This window comes from Solanum verrucosum, unplaced genomic scaffold, assembly GCF_900185275.1.
Source record: "Solanum verrucosum unplaced genomic scaffold, falcon-dt-bn FXZP01000238.1, whole genome shotgun sequence".
NCBI lineage: Eukaryota > Viridiplantae > Streptophyta > Magnoliopsida > Solanales > Solanaceae > Solanum > Solanum verrucosum.
In genome coordinates, this window is record NW_026020630.1 from 4149836 (window position 1) to 4168066 (window position 18231).

The window sequence follows — 18231 nt, forward strand, 5'->3', positions numbered from 1 at the left end:
TTATATTACTTTGTCAATTATCTAATGCACATGATCACAAAGAAATTAAGAATGGAGAATATGTTGAAAAAGGAAATATAGGTAGAAGGAACTGGTTCCCAAATAAAAGTTTGTTCTTAGAAATGCAGTGCCACTTCCACTCTTAATTAATGTGCTTTATTCCTAAAATAATATAATCTGCTAATAAATATATTTATATTTGTATTTTAACTTGATATATCCTTTAAAGAATAAAAAAAATGACAATTTTACTATATTACTCTTTGAATATAAATAAATTCAAAATTGCTTTGGAAAGTGATTGTATTTAGTAGTAAAATGAATTAGGAACTAAATGATAAAATAATCTCTTGAGTTTCAATTTGGACAAGTAAAATCGAACATTTACTTACATAATATAGTAGACAATTAAATGCGGACAAAAAAAGTATATACATATTCCACTTTTATCCAATAAAAAATAATTCATAAATTCTCTTATAACTTATGCATAATTTAGTTATACAGGTTTCACAATAGCTAGTCCAAACACAATATTCATTTTATACATGAATAACTTACATCTCAATTAGCTATATATCAAGCGTAGAATTACTTATGTTGGATTTACTCCAAACCAACTACCAAATGACCCTAAATGATTTGTCTAATGTTGCACTTAAAGAGTGAAGATGCTTAATTCTTTTTTAATTATGGTGAATTTAAAGTGTTAGGCCTGTTAATGATGTTTAAAGCTGTCCTTGTACTGCTACCGACAGTCAATGTACCATATTTCAATGTTAATGAATGCTCTACTCAGCCACTGCAAAAAAAAATAATCAGTTTTTTTAAAAATTATATATATATATATATATATTATAAATAATTTATCTCAATTTTAAAAAAAATATATATATATATTTATTTATTTAGAAATAATTCGAGATATATAATGTCTTTAGATAGAATTTCATTTGTTCTTGCCTAAAGTTCACACAAAAATAGCTGAATTTTAGTTATTTATATAAATTTTAGGGAAACATACCTAAATTTTCTTAAAATACATATAAAACTATAGAAATATGATGGTGACACTTGGAAAGCATGGCATAAACAGTATGTATTAATCCTGATCTACCATGAATTATGAGGCATAATAATGTCCCCTGCCAGATTATTTTTTTTTGATTTTTTATTTTGTATCCAATACTCATACTAAAATTGATAAATTTAAATTTACATTAGGTGAAAAACATTTTCTATTAAAAATTATTTTATATCTAATGTTTAAATTAAAAACCTTTAATTAAAAAAAAAAACAGTCACATCCGTTGCGGTAGCCATGCCAGATGTACAGCTTGGTGAAGAAGCACATTGTGAATTGCAGTAGGTAGTAAATAAGACAGCAAAACTATTGTCCCTCTCTTGTGATATTCTATTTTTAATTTTTAATTTAATAATATTTAAATGACTTATAATAACTAGAGTGATATAATAAAATTATTTTTTTTGTGAATTATATACTTTAACTATTAATAAAAAAATTATATCTAAATTATCATCATTTATGTCTTAAAATAAACACACTTCGAAGCAGACTAGAACAATTATTAGTTATTTTCTTTTCATATTTGAACTATCACCATCTACTCAACTAGATAGGTTCTAATACATAAATGGTCATAGTACAAATAAGAAAAAAAAGAACAACTGATAGTTAGAATGTGAAACTTGAAAAGAAAAATCACAATTCAAATATACTTTTAATCATCTCTTTTATTTATTATTTCTTAAATGAGTATGTCCAAAGATGGATCTAAAGAGTTGCTTGAGGTTCTGTTCGATAAAAAATTATACGGTGTATATAAGGTACTTTCTTATTAATATGCATATATATCGATTTTGAATCTCCTCAACATAAAAATAGAGAGATTAATTAACTCAGTAATTTAGGAGTTTTCAAATTCAAGTCTTAAACACTATATTTTTATTTTCTAACTCTGTTAATGAAAATTTTACATTCGTTATTAGACCTATCAAATCAAATATAAACAAATAAATATGCACGGAAGGAGTAGTAATAAATTACTCTGTTATGTGTTTAAATTCAGCTTGACTATTTGGCTTTCTGAGTCAGCAGAAGAAAGTTTAGCTTCCCTACTTCCATCACTGGTGTCTGGTGGTTGGAATATATACCAGCTAGGTTTATACTTCTCTTTTATTTATTTATTTTTTTAAAAAAATGTATCTTATATACATTTATTAATATTTTCTTCAATTCATTATAAGTGATTTTTAATGTTTTGGTGCACTTATTAAAAAAGAGATAAAAAAAACCATTTAAATTATTATTCTTATATCAGTTTTATATTCTAACTATCCTATATTTTGTTATTACAAATTATCACTTTCTTTGTACTAAAAACATATTTTGATATTGAATTGGCTAAAAATTGTTTCTGCGCCAACTCAACATCTAGGTATATTTCAGTATAAAAGGAGTGATAGTGTAGGAAGGTAAGTGAAATGATAAATAGCTAAAGTATAAATTTTTTGGAAAGGTGATATTTATTAGGTGCGTTTTTTTTACCATTAACTCTATTTAAAAATACATAACATACCATTTAAAAGAGGGTTATAAGAGTAATTACTCGTTGAAAAAATATATAAGAAGTATTAAAATGCTTTATAGAATTTTGTTTATATCGGTTATTATATAATTTGGAAAAGAAGAATTAATAGCCTTTTTCTTTTTTTCCTTTTAAGCAATTACTTATTTTGGGACATTTGAAAGGTTAGAAAAAATCACATATGTGGACTGACCATACTAAGTTTTTAATTCTAATATTCTAATTAATTTCATGTTTAATGATACGTCATATATACATGGACTCTATTTTCTATTTTTTTTTAAAAAAAAAGGGGGGAGGGGGCGTCAGAATATTGATAAGGATATACATGGAGGATCTTTATTAGGGGAGGAAGTAGAAGTTTGGAGCGGATTCGACTGAATTTAAAAGCTTTTGCTCAAACAGTATATTTATAATTTTATATTAATAAACGTATTCAATGCGTACAAATATCAACTTTAAAACTTAATAACCACTTAAATTTAGTATTTTAAAATTTAAAACTCATAAAATTAAAATTCTGATAGTCTCTGTTCAATCCTTAGTTTGTTTGTGTGAATTCATTGCACATATTAACCCAAACACCGACATCAATAAAAGAAGAGTTGTTTAAACAAAAGAAAAGAAAAAAACACTTTACGTTGGGTATAGTTAAGTAATTAATTTTTATGAAATTAAAAAAAAAACTTTTGTGATATAAATTTATATTAAGTGATATGGAGGAGATACTTATTATGAAAGGGAGGGATCGAGATGTATGAGTAAATTTAAATGCTGACACAAAAATAAATTCTGTTTATGTAAATAGTTCAAAAAAGGAAGAAGACCATAATTAATATAAGAAGGTCCCACATTCTATTGGCATAATTATTTATAAAAAATAACAAGGGGTAGGTTTGTATTTAATGATTTATATTGACCTTCCCATTATTATTGTGGAAAGCTTAACCGGTCTTCTTTGAACATATGTCAATTTGTTATTTGTGCCACCCATTTTGGTGAAAATTTTAATATTTCAATGACTTAGGTCATAAGGTGAGATGACCTTATATAGGAAGCACAACTGAGATGGTTTGGCCATGTTAAGAGAAGATACGTAGCATGAGGTGCGAGAGGTTGGTTGTAGAGAGTACGAGGAGAGGTAGAGGTAGGCCGAAGAAGTACATTGAGAAGAGGTGATAAGACATAATATGATGCAACTTCAAGTTACCGAGAACATGACCTCAGATAAGAAGGCGTGGAGAACACGTATTAGGATAGCATATTAGTAGGTAGTGTAAGGTTGTCTTGCTTAGTGTGGTTGGTGTTTTGCCATTTTACTAGTTGTTTTATTGTAGTTCTTGTTTTTGATATATAACATTGTTTATTCTTGTTTTCAATAATTTGTCCTAGTATGTTGTTTATTGATTATCAAATTATTTTGTTGTTGTCTTTGCTCCCTTTTGGCATACTTTGCACCGTTTTCTTAATTCTGGCTTCACCTCTGGTCATAGGGTTAGATGACTTTAGATAGGAAGCACGACTGAGATGGTTTGACCATGTTAAGAGAAGATATGTAGCAGGAGGTGCGAGAGGTTGGTTATAGAGGGTATGAGAAGAGGTAGAGGTAGGCCGAAGAAGTACATTGGGGAGAGGTGATAAGACGTGATATGATGCAGCTTCAAGTTACCAAAGACATGACCTTAGATAGGAAGGCGTGGAGAACACGTATTATAATAGCATATTAGTAGGTAGTGTAAGATTGTCTTGCTTAGTGTGGTTGGTGTTTTGCCATTTTACTAGTTGTTTTATTGTAGTTATTGTTTTTGATATATAACTTTGTTTATTCTTGTTTTCAATAATCTGTTCTGGTATGTTGTTTATTGATTATCACATTATTCTATTGTTGTCTTTGCTCCCTTCTGGCAGACTTTGCACCGTTTTCTTGTTGCTTACTATCTTGTCACTAAGGGTCTTTCGAAAACAACCCTTTCTACCTCGTCGTGAATGTCTCTCAACCAACCGACCCATTAACAGGATCATAACCAAAACTACTGAATTCGGCTTATACCGTACATCCCCTAATATGCCTTGTTAAAACAACACAAGAACTTTTCCTGTATAGTAAATAGCTAGTGGTAGTAACAAAGATGGCTGTTTAACATATACTTTTCCATCTTCACCAAAAAAAATAAAAATCCCTAAAGACTATAGTAGTTCATCCTTCATACAATACTGGCAATCAGGAAGAAGCCAGTGACTAATTGGTTTTATTCCTTTACTAGACCATCTGTTCACAAGGGCCATTTCGAGTTTCCGAACCTGCAAGGACCAAAACGAAAGGAAGTGAGGCGGAGGCAGAAGTCTCTGATACTAGTTTGGTCGAACTCAGTAGCTTTTGGTTAAACGGTCCACTTGTATTAAGAAATTCCTTAAATATGTACAGAAATTGAATTTAGAACTCAATTATTAGCACTTGGATTCATTATTCTGAAATTCGGAATTCATAAACTTAAAATGGCATCACCAGTAGCAAGACAGCACCCACGAAGGTTGCCAAGATGCCTCGTTAGTTTTTCCTCCATTCAACAACAACAGGAAATCCAGTGTAATCCTACAAGTGGAGTCTGAGGAGGGTAGAGTATACAAAGACCTTACCCCTTCCTACCTTTGAGATGGTAGAGAGACTGTTTTAGAAAGACTTTTTCGTTTATTCAGTAGACATACCAATTCTGTTGAATACAGGTAGCTTGAAGCGAACAGGTGATATATCAAACAGGCTAATTAACAGCAAGATGCTAAAACCGTTTTACGTATAAGAAGATTTGCTTTGATGACAGAGTTGTCTTTACTAGAGAATGCTGCAATTTCATTATAAGAGAAGTGCCAAATTTAGCTGAGATTTTCAAGTATAGGAGAATGGGACATCGTCTCTACCGTCACTACCAAGGATTTAACGTAGAGATGAAATCCAGTAAAGAACAACCATTAGTAGACAATTAAACAGGAACCAGTAAGAAATCTTATCGATGTCTGGCTGGGTCAGAGAACTAAAAGAAAACATGGCTAAGAAGTCCCTTCCGGGACATCTGATAAAATAGGATCGATACAAAGAAGATTAGCATGGCCCCTACACAAGGATGGCATGCACAAATCGAGAAATGGTCCTACTTTTGAAAAACCATTTTTACAAAAAGCTAGAGGCTGAAAAAGCTTATCGGCACCTAGAGGTTGAGAATCAGATTAAAACTCTCAACTTGCTAGCTCCATGTAAACACAAACTAACACAGGAAATTTGACAATGCATATTGCATATCCGAAACATAATAAGGTTCGGAAATCATTTATTAGAAAAGAGTAGGTCCAAAATTCAGTGCAAACATAGAAGTTAGAGAAAAAGCTTAAGATTGATAGTCCAAGAGAACTTATAACAGAAACTGTCAAAGCAGTTCTATAATCTATTTTCCGTTTACCCCCTTAGTAAGTTGAAATTCTGTAACTCACATGATGCCAGGGGAGTAATGCAACCAATAGATAATTCATTATATTTAACAAAAAGTTTAATTAGGCTCATCCGAGAAGGCAGGTTTGAGAAGCCTAACCTGCTTCACAATAAATGGCTCCTGTGAGAGACTAAGCGGTGCTGTCAAAATAGTAAGAAAACCATTTCTGTTTCCATAAACTATGTCTGTGAGAGGCCGATCACCCACCTGCAAAGGATGCTAACTGAGCAAAGGATCGCGAAACCTTAAAAAAGAGGAAAGAAGAACCACTTCTACCATAATAAGTCTAGAGGATTTGCAACCGAATTGCCTTTCAATTTCTTCAGCTGTTCCAGCTGGCTTCTTCAACCCTATAATTTAGTGTCAAAGAATCAGCATATACAAATTGCATTAACTCAAGGCTGGGCTATGTTGTTTGGACTCTTCAAAAATTTTGCAGCACCCGTGTCAGATCCTCTAAAAATACACTAGTTTTGGAGGATCCGCCGTGCACCCAAGGCCATTTTTGAGGAGTTCGAGAAACATAGAGGTGGGTTTAAGTGACAAAAGAGAATTACCAGTCAAAGGTTACCATAGTAAATAAGAGATTTGACAATTTATACTCCCCATCAAAGTTTATATTACACACAGGGGTGGAGGTAGAATATTCGAAGTGGGTTCAAACAAACTCGGTAATTTTTGCTTAGACCTTGTATTTGTATGAGGAAATCTATGAAGTATACATAAATATTTAATCGCTAATCCAATAACAAAGACAAGCTATGGGTGCAATGACAGTTCAAACCCCATAAACTTCAAATCCTGGCTCCGCTTCTAATTACGCACATGTTTGGCCCTATTCAGCTAATAATATTATTCTACACAAACTTCATATCTTTCAAGAATTCAAATTCATGTAATTCGTCATACTTCAAACTTTAACGCGATGCTTTCCCTATTAAACCAACATTCAATCAATACTTGCTTACTTTCAATGTTAGAAAATAGCACATAATGTCTTAAATATGTCCTAATCAAACACCATCACACAAATAGCATATGCATAGAGAGGAACAACTTACTATGCCTAATGACTTTAATTCCGATTGCACGTTCAAGAATCCGAGCTTTTCTACCATCAGGATCATATTCAGCCAGTCCTACAAATTCCCAAATTATCAAACACTCAGTTCTGCAGAAAAACAAAAAAAGAAACACCTTTAAACTTCAAAGTTACAAGAAAAAACACGATACCAAATACGAATTCCTAATGTAATTACCCGCGGAGTTGCTAAAAACAGCAATGTTGTTGCCAAACAAAGATTTACACTGTTCCATTGATGAAGCAAGAGGAGACCACAAATTCAAAGAGTAAGGAACAGTAATTGTATTGTCCTTATCGAAAACCACGCCTTCGAATCCCCTTCTCTTCAGCTCAGCCCAATCAATATACCTTATGTCTTGCACAAACACATGTGGGATTGCCAAATGCTTGTCTTTATAAAAAATCCCAACAGAAAAAGAAATCCCCTCCACATTAATCCTCTGCCCCAATGCAGCTTTAATCCTTGCCCACCAACTATTCGATCGAATGCCCGAACGAACAATCACTTCAACTCCCTGCTCTTTTACATCATTTCTGTAATGGGGTTTCTCTTTTTCAACAGAAAAGTTCATTTCTTGCCAATATACATCTTTCTGTCTAGTACTATGTTTTTCTTGTTCTTGGTGACAACTGTGTGTATAAGTAACAAGTGTTTTCTTGAAATGAAGGGAATGTCTGGAGGGAAGTTTGCTAGGAATGTAATGGAAGTAAGTGTGCCATGGTGTAATTGAAGTAGATTGCATAATCAAGAATCCACCAAAAAATTTATTGTTGTTGTTTGATTAAGGAAGTGTATGTATAATGTGTATAGATAAGGTAAAGTTTTAATGGAATCTCCATGTTTGTACATTCTACATTTGTCACAGAAAACAGGGTGGGGTAACAAGAATGTTGTCTTTGGCTTGTAGCCACTCAAATTTGAGGGACAAGACTTTTGGTTGGAAATTTGATGAGGTTTTGAGAAATTTGGGCTTGAGTGTATATTGTTGACAAGAGGTTTATAATCATTGGGCCTATAAGAACTTAGGGAGGCTTCATTTCAATAATTACTCATTTTTTTATCAAGTTGCCTCTAGATACACAGTATCTAACGAATGTGTTTCACCTCTCTCCTTCCCTCATCCCTCTACTTCTTTGTATCTTTGTTTCACACTTTCATGTATTTATGTATATAGTATCAAGTATGCATTGATGTATCCAGTGTATTTGTGTGTATCCAGTATGAAAAAAATGCATTGATATATCAGTGTATCTGTGCATAGTTACATACTGGTTCTAATTATATCCCGTGTATATGTGATGTATTTGGTGTATCCGTACATAAATACATCTATTTCATATCAATTTTGTGACATATCTAGTGTATTTGTGCATAAATACATACTAAGAACTAGACGAAGTTATAGTTATTCAAATATATGTATCTATCCGTAGATACATGTATTTGGTGTAATTATGTCTTTACTATATACTTAGAAAAAGTTGAAGATGAAGATATAGTTGTCCAGATTCATGTATTTGTGCATAGATATATGTATCTTTTACTCAATTGAATGAGATCATAGGCTGACTATTGAGGATCTAGTTGTGATGTCAAATCCAACAAGAAAACAAATTATTAGGTTTTACACCCCTAATAGTCGTTGAATCTAATCTTGCAATGTGATTGAAATACACCCCTAATTAAACAAAATAGTAATATATAACGATTGATTAAACTAGACTAATAGTACAAATTTATTTTACACCAATAAAATATACTCCCTCCGTCCCTTTTTAGTTGTCCACTTTAGAAATGACACACAGATTAAGGCAACAATGATTAGCACAGTGAAGTTACAATTTTACCCTTATGACAACTTTTCACTTCAAAATTACAACCACTTATTTGAATTAAAGTGAAATAAATTGGAGGGAAACAACATACACTTTTACAATTTTCAAGAAGTGTAAATAAGGGTATAATAGGAAAAATTTTGTTGTCCTTTCTTGATTTGTCAAAATGGACAACTAAATAGGGACAACTAAAAAAGGAAATATGGACAAGTAAATAGGGACGGAGGGAGTATAACTTAAATCAATTTGTATAGGAATCAAAATAGCTAGATAGACAAGAAATCTAGTAGTGTGCAATAATGTCTTTGACTAGATCCATGTCTGGTTAATTTATTAGTTATTGGTTGTAAAATTAATATACATGTGAAATATCACATTATATTACTTATTTCTAATTCTGCCAATTGCATCTTAAAGTTGTGTGCTTCTTTGAGATAAGATCCTCTTTGTCATTCAATATCAGATCTAGGAAAGGAAAAAAAGAACTAAAAATAAGTTCTTGTCCCCCTAAAGAATTAAAATAACAGAAACTTAAATACACCTCTGATCTTGCAACATGAGTGAAATACATCCTTAAATTTTCGTCAAGTTTAAGGGTGTTTTCAACACTTCTCTCGACTTTTTATTAAGAATTTCATGGTCCTACAAGAGTTTGAAACCACTTGCTATGTCATGAGGTAGATCGAGGGTATATCTAAGTTTAGTTAGTCAAGTAAAGAAATGTTTTTAAGGCTATCAATAGTTCAGAGACAAAGTCAATAATTTGCGCCAAGTTCAGAGAAGTTTTCAATACTTCTCTCATCTTTAATGGATGATTTTTCACTATTACAATACGAAGAGTAAAAACATTTTTTTTACTTTAAAAAAAAAAAAACTAGTGATTTATAACACATTTGGAGAAAAGGTCAATTTTTTGCCCTTGTAATGTGAAAAACTAAGCAATTTCCTCCACCTTTTGGAAATGTCTCGTTTTGCCCTTGTCCCAAGTGTAATTTTAAACTATAGTAAAAAGTTGAAACTTTAATTCTCAAAGAACTTGGACACGTGGAGTTCATTAATTTTGTACTGGAGTTTCGTTAATGACAAATACAAATACTAGACGAATTTGTGAACGACAAGGATATGAATGAACCAAAAGTTGAACAAAAAATGTCAAAGTTGTTCTATTTAAGATAACAAAAGGGCAAACATGAATTCCAATTACACAACAACAAAATAAGTAGCCAACAAAAACCTTTTATTGGTACAAAAGAATAAAGAATTTCACTCATCTCATTTATTAAAATCTTGAACTCTTGCATTCAGCAGAAAAGCCTTGAGGAAACCTCTTAGAATCAGCACAGTAATTGTAAACCATGTGCTTGCTCTGCACCCACCGGAGCCTATTCCGTCCCTTACCATCAAGTTCATGTGTCTGCCATGGCTTCGCGTTGTTTGTTGAACCGATAGACTTACATGAAGAAGTACCTGATGATACTGCACAACCATCAATGTTGATGTTTCTGTAATAAGCAGTGAAAGGTGCAAGTGCCCAATCTGTTTTCACTCTGCCTCCTTGTGTTGCCCATTCATCTGCATTCCACAAACTGCAGTATACTTTCATTGCTTGACTCTTTGGAAATGGAATTCCGATGCTTTCGTGGTTGTTGAACACTCTAATTGGACTGTTATCTACTAAGAACCTGAATATATAAAAAAAATTGGTAAGATCAAATGTAGTAACACTAATCATCTTAAGAAAATATGAATCTAACTTATATACATTTGACATGTATAACGAATTGTCACACATTTTAACATGTTGTAGCACGTTATCTGACTTATAGTCTTTTAGGTGATCTGATAGTGTAAAAACTCAGAGTACACATTGTGAGGTGATTTTGTGTAACTTACACTATGCGATGAGGGTTCCAGACAATGGTGTAAGTGTGAAACGCGGCAGTTGGATCAAACCAAAGATGGAATTGTTGTTCTTTGTTTCCTTTTCCTTGTGTGTATACATTGGTATGGATAGTGTAAGGCTGGCCAGAGACATTGCCCAAGAACTCGAAATCGATTTCATCATGTCCTTCTCCTTGTGAAGATAACTAATAGAGAAAAAAAAAAAAACAATCCATCATGAGCATGATGACATGTTATTATAAGAATGAAGATATTAATAAGAGTTCAAATTATAATAAGAGGCCTTAAACTTACGAAAAAAGTTGTGACAGTGCCAGCAGAGTTTGCAGGGACAAGTTTAATTTGCATATCGAACCTTCCAAAAAGAAACTCATTTTTGGATTGAAAGCCAGAGCCAGAAAGTTTATCAAGAGAGAGGGCGAGACCTCTACCGCCTTCTTGTATTTTACCGCGTCCTTCGCCCCAAGTAATGTCTACATCTTTGTAGAAATTACCAGCTGAGACTAGTAATTGGATACTCATTAGTATTGAAAGAAGAAGAAGCAATGTTGATGAAAATTTAGAAGCCATTTTCTAAGATGAAATTGTTAAAAGAAAAAGTATGAAATGTTGATGTTATTGGTTTGGTTAAATGAACCTTTTTATAGGTGCAATATTGAGTAGAGCATAGTAGGAAGGATCTATTGTTATGAGAGGAATATGGGGCAACTGGAGACAAAGGAATGTGAGCTGGAATCTTTAGTTTATTCACAATTATTGTGAACCATAATAATTGCTTGCGCGTGGGGTCCTGTTTTTTTCGACGTGTATTTTAACAGATAGATATTTAAACTTGTATAAAGTTGAACAAGTAGACACATGCATTCTACGTGACTTAATACACGTAGGATGCCACATAAGACATGAATTGCCACGTAGAGATGTATGCATCTATTTGTTCAATTTTTTATAAATCTAAGTGTTTGCATGTGCATACTCAAAATTGGAAGTCATATATATAAGTTGATGCCAAGTTAAAATATATGTTTTACTCCCTCCGTCTTATTTTATGTGGCACTTTTTAGATTTCGAGATTCAAACAAGTCTAACTTTGACCGTAATTTTTTCATAGATCTTTTAAACATTTTGAATTATTAATTGTTGTGACTTATAGTACTTTTTACGTAGTTTACAAATATATAAATTTCATTTCAAAAAAATTGAAGATTTCATGTGCAAATTCCCGGTCAAACTTAAACTGTTTGACTCTCGAAAAACGAAAAATGCCACATAAATTGGGATGGAGGAAAATAGATTGTATTGTTTTTAATTGTTACAAAAATGCACACATCAATAATTTGTAGCAAAAACCTACAAGAAATGTAGAGTACGTGCTAGAATTACTATTAAAAGGTAAGATAAAAGATAAGATATATTTATTAAATTTAAAATAAAGACAAAATATGAGGGAGGGGGGCGGGGGGGGGGAAACGACGCAATCACACCAAATAAGTGTCATTACGCAAATGGAACTTTTCGTTATTACCTAACGATACAATACGATAAAATTTAAATAACAATTAAAACAACCATTTTATTTATGAAAATAAGATCTAACTTTGATTACCACATCTGAACATGTATGTTATGAAATATCCATTAGGATACAGCTATTGTGAAAAATAGAAGGGCATGTGATTGTGTGAATTACTTGGTTTACAGAGTAAATTATGGGCTTTATTTGTATTCTTTTACCACTAAAGTATAGTTTTTATTATCGTATTTTTGTTTAATTATCCCATTTCTTGGATATTGGAAACAAATGGATCTGAATAGCATGGAACAGCTGTTATCTGATTTTGATCAATTTAAACACAATCAACTAATATTAGAAACATAAAGATCGTTTGGTAAAATATTATAAAGTTGGTCTTATATAATGTGAATTAAATTAATCGGACCAGTGGTTATACCAATAAAAATAGAAAGAGAAACTTCTTTTAATTATGAGTAATGTGGTGGAATGAATAAGATCTTTTTCACTCAAAGACAAACTCAGTATTTATAGATGGTGGGAGCATCATTATCTTAAGATAAACGCTAACAAAAATTATAATGATCGGAGAGGAATACTATTCACTAATAACGCGAACAATAGTAAAATTAAAGCACAAGTATATAAGTCAAATATTATTTTTATGATAATATTTAAACTTTAACGAAGTAGAAGCAATTGAGAAAACTAACTTAGTAATTAAGATTTAAGGTTGTGCAAAAGATATGGATGGTTTTTATTAGTTAATCCACTAGATATCGGATATCAGATGATTATACGTACTAATAGTTCCTTTGGTAATTAATTACCAACACTTGATATGTATATATACCATACCAAGAAACGTACAATATTTAACTTCGTGCACAATTTAAAAGATATTAAGCTCAGTTTAATTACTAATTACAAAAATTAAATTATTTGATTTAATGTAAACATTGATGCATGCAAACATTAATTACCTCTAGACTATGGAAGCATATCTCAACCCAATAAGTGGCTATACCAAATAACATATCTTTTTTTGTTAGACCTATAAAACATATCTTAATAATATATTAAGTTAATTAACATATATTTATATGACATATCTCAACTTAATATGACATAGGTCCAATTGTCCAAACACTTTGAAACATGAAATTAATTATTTGAGCATAAAATAATGCATATTATTGTAATATAATTAATAGTCTTTTCAATCATTCTAGTTCTAGCTAGGATTCTAATTGTTGGGACCTTTATAATTCTCAATTATCAAGATGAATGCAGAGAGGTGTGTGGAGGCTTCACTGGAAATCATGTGCCAGAAATAATCAACCAATATATCATAGTTTTATTATTTCAACTAACAATGACTAATAGTTCAAAAAAAATCAAGATTTGTCCAATTAACTTCTAATGGTATATAGAGGACAATCTCAATTAATTTGAGATCAAGACATTATTTAACCAATAAGAACTATGGCAACTAATATGAGTTGTAGTTGCATAATTAGTGGCGGAGCTAAAATTTTGATTGAGGGGTGTTAAAATATAAAGAAGTAAAATCGTGTAGAAGTCAAGGAGTGTCAATACGTAATATGTATACATTAAAAAAATATTTTTATCTAACTATACAATATAATTATTGACAAAGGGGTGTCTATCAGGTGTGGCTCTGCCACTTGTTGCATTGGATGGTTGGAATACCTCCACCCTTAATTAGAAGTCTCGGGGTTCGACCTCATGAAAAAAATCATGTTGAAAGTGTTACCTTTTGAAATAACCCTAATGTAAGTTTTGGGTCGTGGGTCACCCATGTGGACTGACCTGACCTGACCCGGTTTGTCTGACCCGATTTAATTAATTAAATGGATAATTCTTGTTAAAGGATAAGAGGGAACAATTACAAAGTAATTGCTCAACCTTTCTTTGAAAGACTTCTTGTGGAAGAGTCTTTTGAACGTGGAAAAAAAGGGAAGAACGTAAAAGAAAAAACAAAAGATCAGAAAAGAATAAACTATCCTAGTTTCTTACACAAATCAATCTACACACTAATTAAGACGACTCTTAGTTTATGAATTGCACTACATTTTTTTTGAGAGACGGAGTCGATCTTGTGACTGTTCAGATTTGGAGCAATCTACATCAAAGAGATTGTCAACAATTTTCACTGCAAGTGTTAAGGTACACATTTTGTTGTTGCTTTGCTATTAAAATTACTTCACCTACAATATATGAATTCAAATTTAATCGGAGAATTCAATACAAATAACTAGTAGGAAAACCGAAAAAACAAAACAAGAAATACGTCTTACTCGGCAAAGCATTTTGTTGTGACATTTATACCTTTCTTGGACGAGATCAATTTAAACCTTATAGTAAAAGGATATGTTTGAAAATTACGGTGTAATTTAATTATAAAGGAATATTTCTTATCGAGTCGCGATTGACACTCGATGCCTAATCAACTAAACGAACTTATGATTCTGAACTATTTATGAAGACTCTAAATAGTACGTGAATTGCTCGGGACACAAATTTCCAACTAATCTTCTAACTTAAAAAAAAAATGCAAAGTAATGAACTGAACCGGAGCATATAATTGAGTTCGTTATAATAATTTATAAATTTCAAATCATGAATCCGATCTCGATTATCCACTAATTTTAATCATTGTAGATGCAACGAGGTGTGCAGAAGCTCCGGTGGAAGTCACGTGTCAGAAATAATTGACCAAACATTCATATATGACCAACTATTCAACATTTGTCTAATTAACCTAAATTATTTGAACTTTAGGTGTAACTTATTTAAATGGACAAACATGGATAATGAAAATTCATACATTATCGATTTAGTTGGGATTAAGACGTAGTTATTTTCGTCTCGTCAACAAAAACATGACCGACATGAATTTAGCCTTTTATTGCTTATACGATGTTTGAAGGCTTATAAGATAGTCAAATTGGTTTATAAGCACTTTTTAGTTTATCTATACGTTTAGTAAATATTAAAGTGATTATAAGCTAGAATCAATCAAAATTCATAAGGTCATTATCACCAGTTTTAAGACTTTTTATCCAAACACGTAACAATTAATGTTTTATAAAATTATTTTCAACACAAATGCGTGTTTCAAAGTGAAGCCATAATTTCCAATTGATTTGATCCTCCAAGATGTCATGTTGAATTATAGCGTGTTTGGCTAAATTTCTTGAAAAAATTATACATAAATTGAATATAATTCATTTGTCAACACAATTAAAATGGATAAAAAAATTTATGAATAATTAAAATGGACCAATGTTCGTTTATGATGAAATTATAATATTTGGTCAATTATATTTTTTGGCACAAGACTTCTGACATTGTTACATATTTAAATTTTGTTATATATGCTCCATGCATTATTTTTCATGTATGTTTGGACCTATGTCGTATTAAGCACCGTCATGAATTATTTTGTACCAAATGTTTGTTATAACCATTTATTGTTGATTGAGATGCTTCCATAAATGGTTTGCATCGTGAGTTCAACCTATATAAAATGTAAAAATTTTAAAAATATTTATATAATTATGTCACTTGAAAACAAGTAACAAATATATATTTTCTTATTGTCGTTATTAGAGTCAGGATTAGTTTGGATGTACCTCGACTTTTCTATCTAGTACTTGTTATTTTCTACCAGCATAAGCATCGAGTATCTCTATCCAACAAAACTTAAGCAGATGAAAAGAAATCTCTTTAAGTGTTTTTTTGTCTCTAGTAGAATTTGAACAAAAATCTTCATAATTCTCTTTACTTTATCAACCATTAGATCACCCCTTTGAATGATCAGCTACAAATTATAAATATGTAATCGCACCGAGAATGTTGATAAATATTGTCCGTTTTAGATCTAGATCCACACAAATTTATTTTTCATGCTACAACATATCGAGTCTCAAAAATGTGCTTTATCATATAAATTTATATTTTGCATTTTATACATATTTACTTTCCTCACTCATTACGATATGAGATTTGTCTGAAGTGTCATGTGCACCTCATCTTTAGAAGTCCGTCTGTCAGTCCTACTTTATTTGTTCTCATTACCCCGCCCTTCCTACTACAATAGCTAAGTACATTTTCATCCAAAAAATAAAACAGAACCCCACACGCATACAATAATTCTTGTATGTGTCCAATGAATTTAAATAAACTAAGGTTTCCAGCTCACAGCTAGCCCTTTGCCCATATTTCTCATTAAAAAAAAAGATCCTTCCTACTATAATTCTACTTCATATTGCACCTATAAAAAGGCTCATTTAACCAAACCAATAACATCAACATTTCTCACTTTTTCTTTAACAATTTCATCTTACAAAATGTCTTCTAAATTTTCATCAACATTGCTTCTTCTTCTTTCAATACTAATGAGTATCCAATTACTAGCCTCAGCTGGTAATTTCTATAGAGATGTAGACATTACTTGGGGTGAAGGACGCGGTAAAATACAAGAAGGCGGTAGAGGTCTCGCCCTCTCTCTTGATAAACTTTCTGGCTCTGGCTTTCAATCCAAAAATGAGTTTCTTTTTGGAAGGTTCGATATGCAACTTAAACTTGTCCCTGAAAACTCTGCTGGCACTGTCACAACTTTCTTCGTAAGTTTAATGCCTCTTATTATAATTTGAACTCTTATTAATATCTTCATTCTTATTATAACATGTCATCATGCTCCTGATGGATTGTTGTGTTTTTTTTTCTCTATTAGTTATCTTCACAAGGAGAAGGACATGATGAAATCGATTTCGAGTTCTTGGGCAATGTCTCTGGCCAGCCTTACACTATCCATACCAATGTATACACACAAGGAAAAGGAAACAAAGAACAACAATTCCACCTTTGGTTTGATCCAACTGCCGCGTTTCACACTTACACCATTGTCTGGAATCCACATCGCATAGTGTAAGTTACACAAAATCACCTCACAATGTATACTCTGAGTTTTTACACTATCAGATCACCTAAAAGACTATAAGTCATATAACGTGTTACAACATGTGTGACAATTCGTTATACATGTCAAATGAATATAAGTTAGATTCATATTTTCTTAAGATGATTAGTGTTACTACATTTGATCTTACCAATTTTTCGATATATTCAGGTTCTTAGTAGATAACAGTCCAATTAGAGTGTTCAACAACCACGAAAGCATTGGAATTCCATTCCCAAAGAGTCAAGCAATGAAAGTATACTGCAGTTTGTGGAATGCAGATGAATGGGCAACACAAGGAGGCAGAGTGAAAACAGATTGGGCACTTGCACCTTTCACTGCTTATTACAGAAACATCAACATTGATGGTTGTGCAGTATCATCAGGTACTTCTTCATGTAAGTCTATCGGTTCAACAAACAACGCGAAGCCATGGCAGACACATGAACTTGATGGTAAGGGACGGAATAGGCTCCGGTGGGTGCAGAGCAAGCACATGGTTTACAATTATTGTGCTGATTCTAAGAGGTTTCCTCAAGGTTTTTCTGAAGAATGCAAGCGTTCAAGGTTTTAAGAAACGAGATCATTTAATCGACTATATGTCCAACGTTTGATGCATCAAATGTTGGTGTTTTAGGGACGAGAGTGAAATTTGTATTATTTACCTATATGTAATGGAATGTGTATGGTTTGCTTTCTTTTGTTAGTTATGTTATATGATGAAACATTGATCTTTGATGTTTTGATATCTTGCAAATTAGATACTCCCTCTGTTTCAAACAGAATGATCTAGTTTGATTTGACACAAAGTTTAAACA

The 18231-nt window shown here is 31.8% G+C and overlaps 3 protein-coding genes and 1 non-coding gene across 4 annotated transcripts; 2 read left to right on the forward strand and 2 right to left on the reverse strand.

Annotated features, from left to right (window-relative positions):
- Nucleotides 1–4700: 4700 nt before the first annotated feature.
- Nucleotides 4701–8041, reverse strand: LOC125811743 (phosphatidylglycerophosphate phosphatase 1, chloroplastic/mitochondrial-like). Its single transcript, XM_049491284.1, has 5 exons — nucleotides 7351–8041; nucleotides 7153–7230; nucleotides 6368–6441; nucleotides 6191–6298; nucleotides 4701–4910 (listed from the first exon to the last, which is right to left on the reverse strand). The coding sequence occupies exons 1-5, from the start codon at nucleotides 7916–7918 to the stop codon at nucleotides 4797–4799; spliced, it is 942 nt and encodes a 313-aa protein (XP_049347241.1). The 5' UTR covers nucleotides 7919–8041; the 3' UTR covers nucleotides 4701–4796.
- Nucleotides 5662–5764, forward strand: LOC125812009 (U6 spliceosomal RNA). Its single transcript, XR_007441957.1, has one exon. It is a non-coding gene; the product is annotated as a U6 spliceosomal RNA (small nuclear RNA).
- A 2093-nt stretch (nucleotides 8042–10134) lies between the features above and the next one.
- LOC125811746 (xyloglucan endotransglucosylase protein 7-like) lies at nucleotides 10135–11525 on the reverse strand. The gene is made up of 3 exons (XM_049491288.1): nucleotides 11208–11525; nucleotides 10905–11098; nucleotides 10135–10693 (listed from the first exon to the last, which is right to left on the reverse strand). Exons 1-3 carry the CDS (start codon nucleotides 11481–11483, stop codon nucleotides 10291–10293), a joined length of 873 nt encoding a protein of 290 aa, XP_049347245.1. The 5' UTR covers nucleotides 11484–11525; the 3' UTR covers nucleotides 10135–10290.
- A 5232-nt stretch (nucleotides 11526–16757) lies between these two features.
- LOC125811745 (xyloglucan endotransglucosylase protein 1-like) lies at nucleotides 16758–17998 on the forward strand. The gene is made up of 3 exons (XM_049491286.1): nucleotides 16758–17078; nucleotides 17189–17382; nucleotides 17585–17998. Exons 1-3 carry the CDS (start codon nucleotides 16803–16805, stop codon nucleotides 17985–17987), a joined length of 873 nt encoding a protein of 290 aa, XP_049347243.1. The 5' UTR covers nucleotides 16758–16802; the 3' UTR covers nucleotides 17988–17998.
- Nucleotides 17999–18231: the final 233 nt, after the last annotated feature.

Excerpts from the sequence above, each read along its gene's own strand:
- LOC125811743 (XM_049491284.1), bottom strand. The coding sequence starts at position 7,918 with ATGCAATCTACTTCAATTACACCATGGCACACTTACTTCCATTACATT. Across the intron at positions 6,442-7,152 it reads AATTAAAGTCATTAGGCATA|GGTTGAAGAAGCCAGCTGGA; the intron begins GTAAGTTGTTCC and ends ACTAAATTATAG. Across the intron at positions 6,299-6,367 it reads AATCCTCTAGACTTATTATG|GTGGGTGATCGGCCTCTCAC; the intron begins GTAGAAGTGGTT and ends CATCCTTTGCAG.
- LOC125811746 (XM_049491288.1), bottom strand. The coding sequence starts at position 11,483 with ATGGCTTCTAAATTTTCATCAACATTGCTTCTTCTTCTTTCAATACTA. Across the intron at positions 11,099-11,207 it reads GCACTGTCACAACTTTTTTC|TTATCTTCACAAGGAGAAGG; the intron begins GTAAGTTTAAGG and ends TTTCTCTATTAG. Across the intron at positions 10,694-10,904 it reads TGGAACCCTCATCGCATAGT|GTTCTTAGTAGATAACAGTC; the intron begins GTAAGTTACACA and ends TTATATATTCAG.
- LOC125811745 (XM_049491286.1), top strand. The coding sequence starts at position 16,803 with ATGTCTTCTAAATTTTCATCAACATTGCTTCTTCTTCTTTCAATACTA. Across the intron at positions 17,079-17,188 it reads GCACTGTCACAACTTTCTTC|TTATCTTCACAAGGAGAAGG; the intron begins GTAAGTTTAATG and ends TTTCTCTATTAG. Across the intron at positions 17,383-17,584 it reads TGGAATCCACATCGCATAGT|GTTCTTAGTAGATAACAGTC; the intron begins GTAAGTTACACA and ends CGATATATTCAG.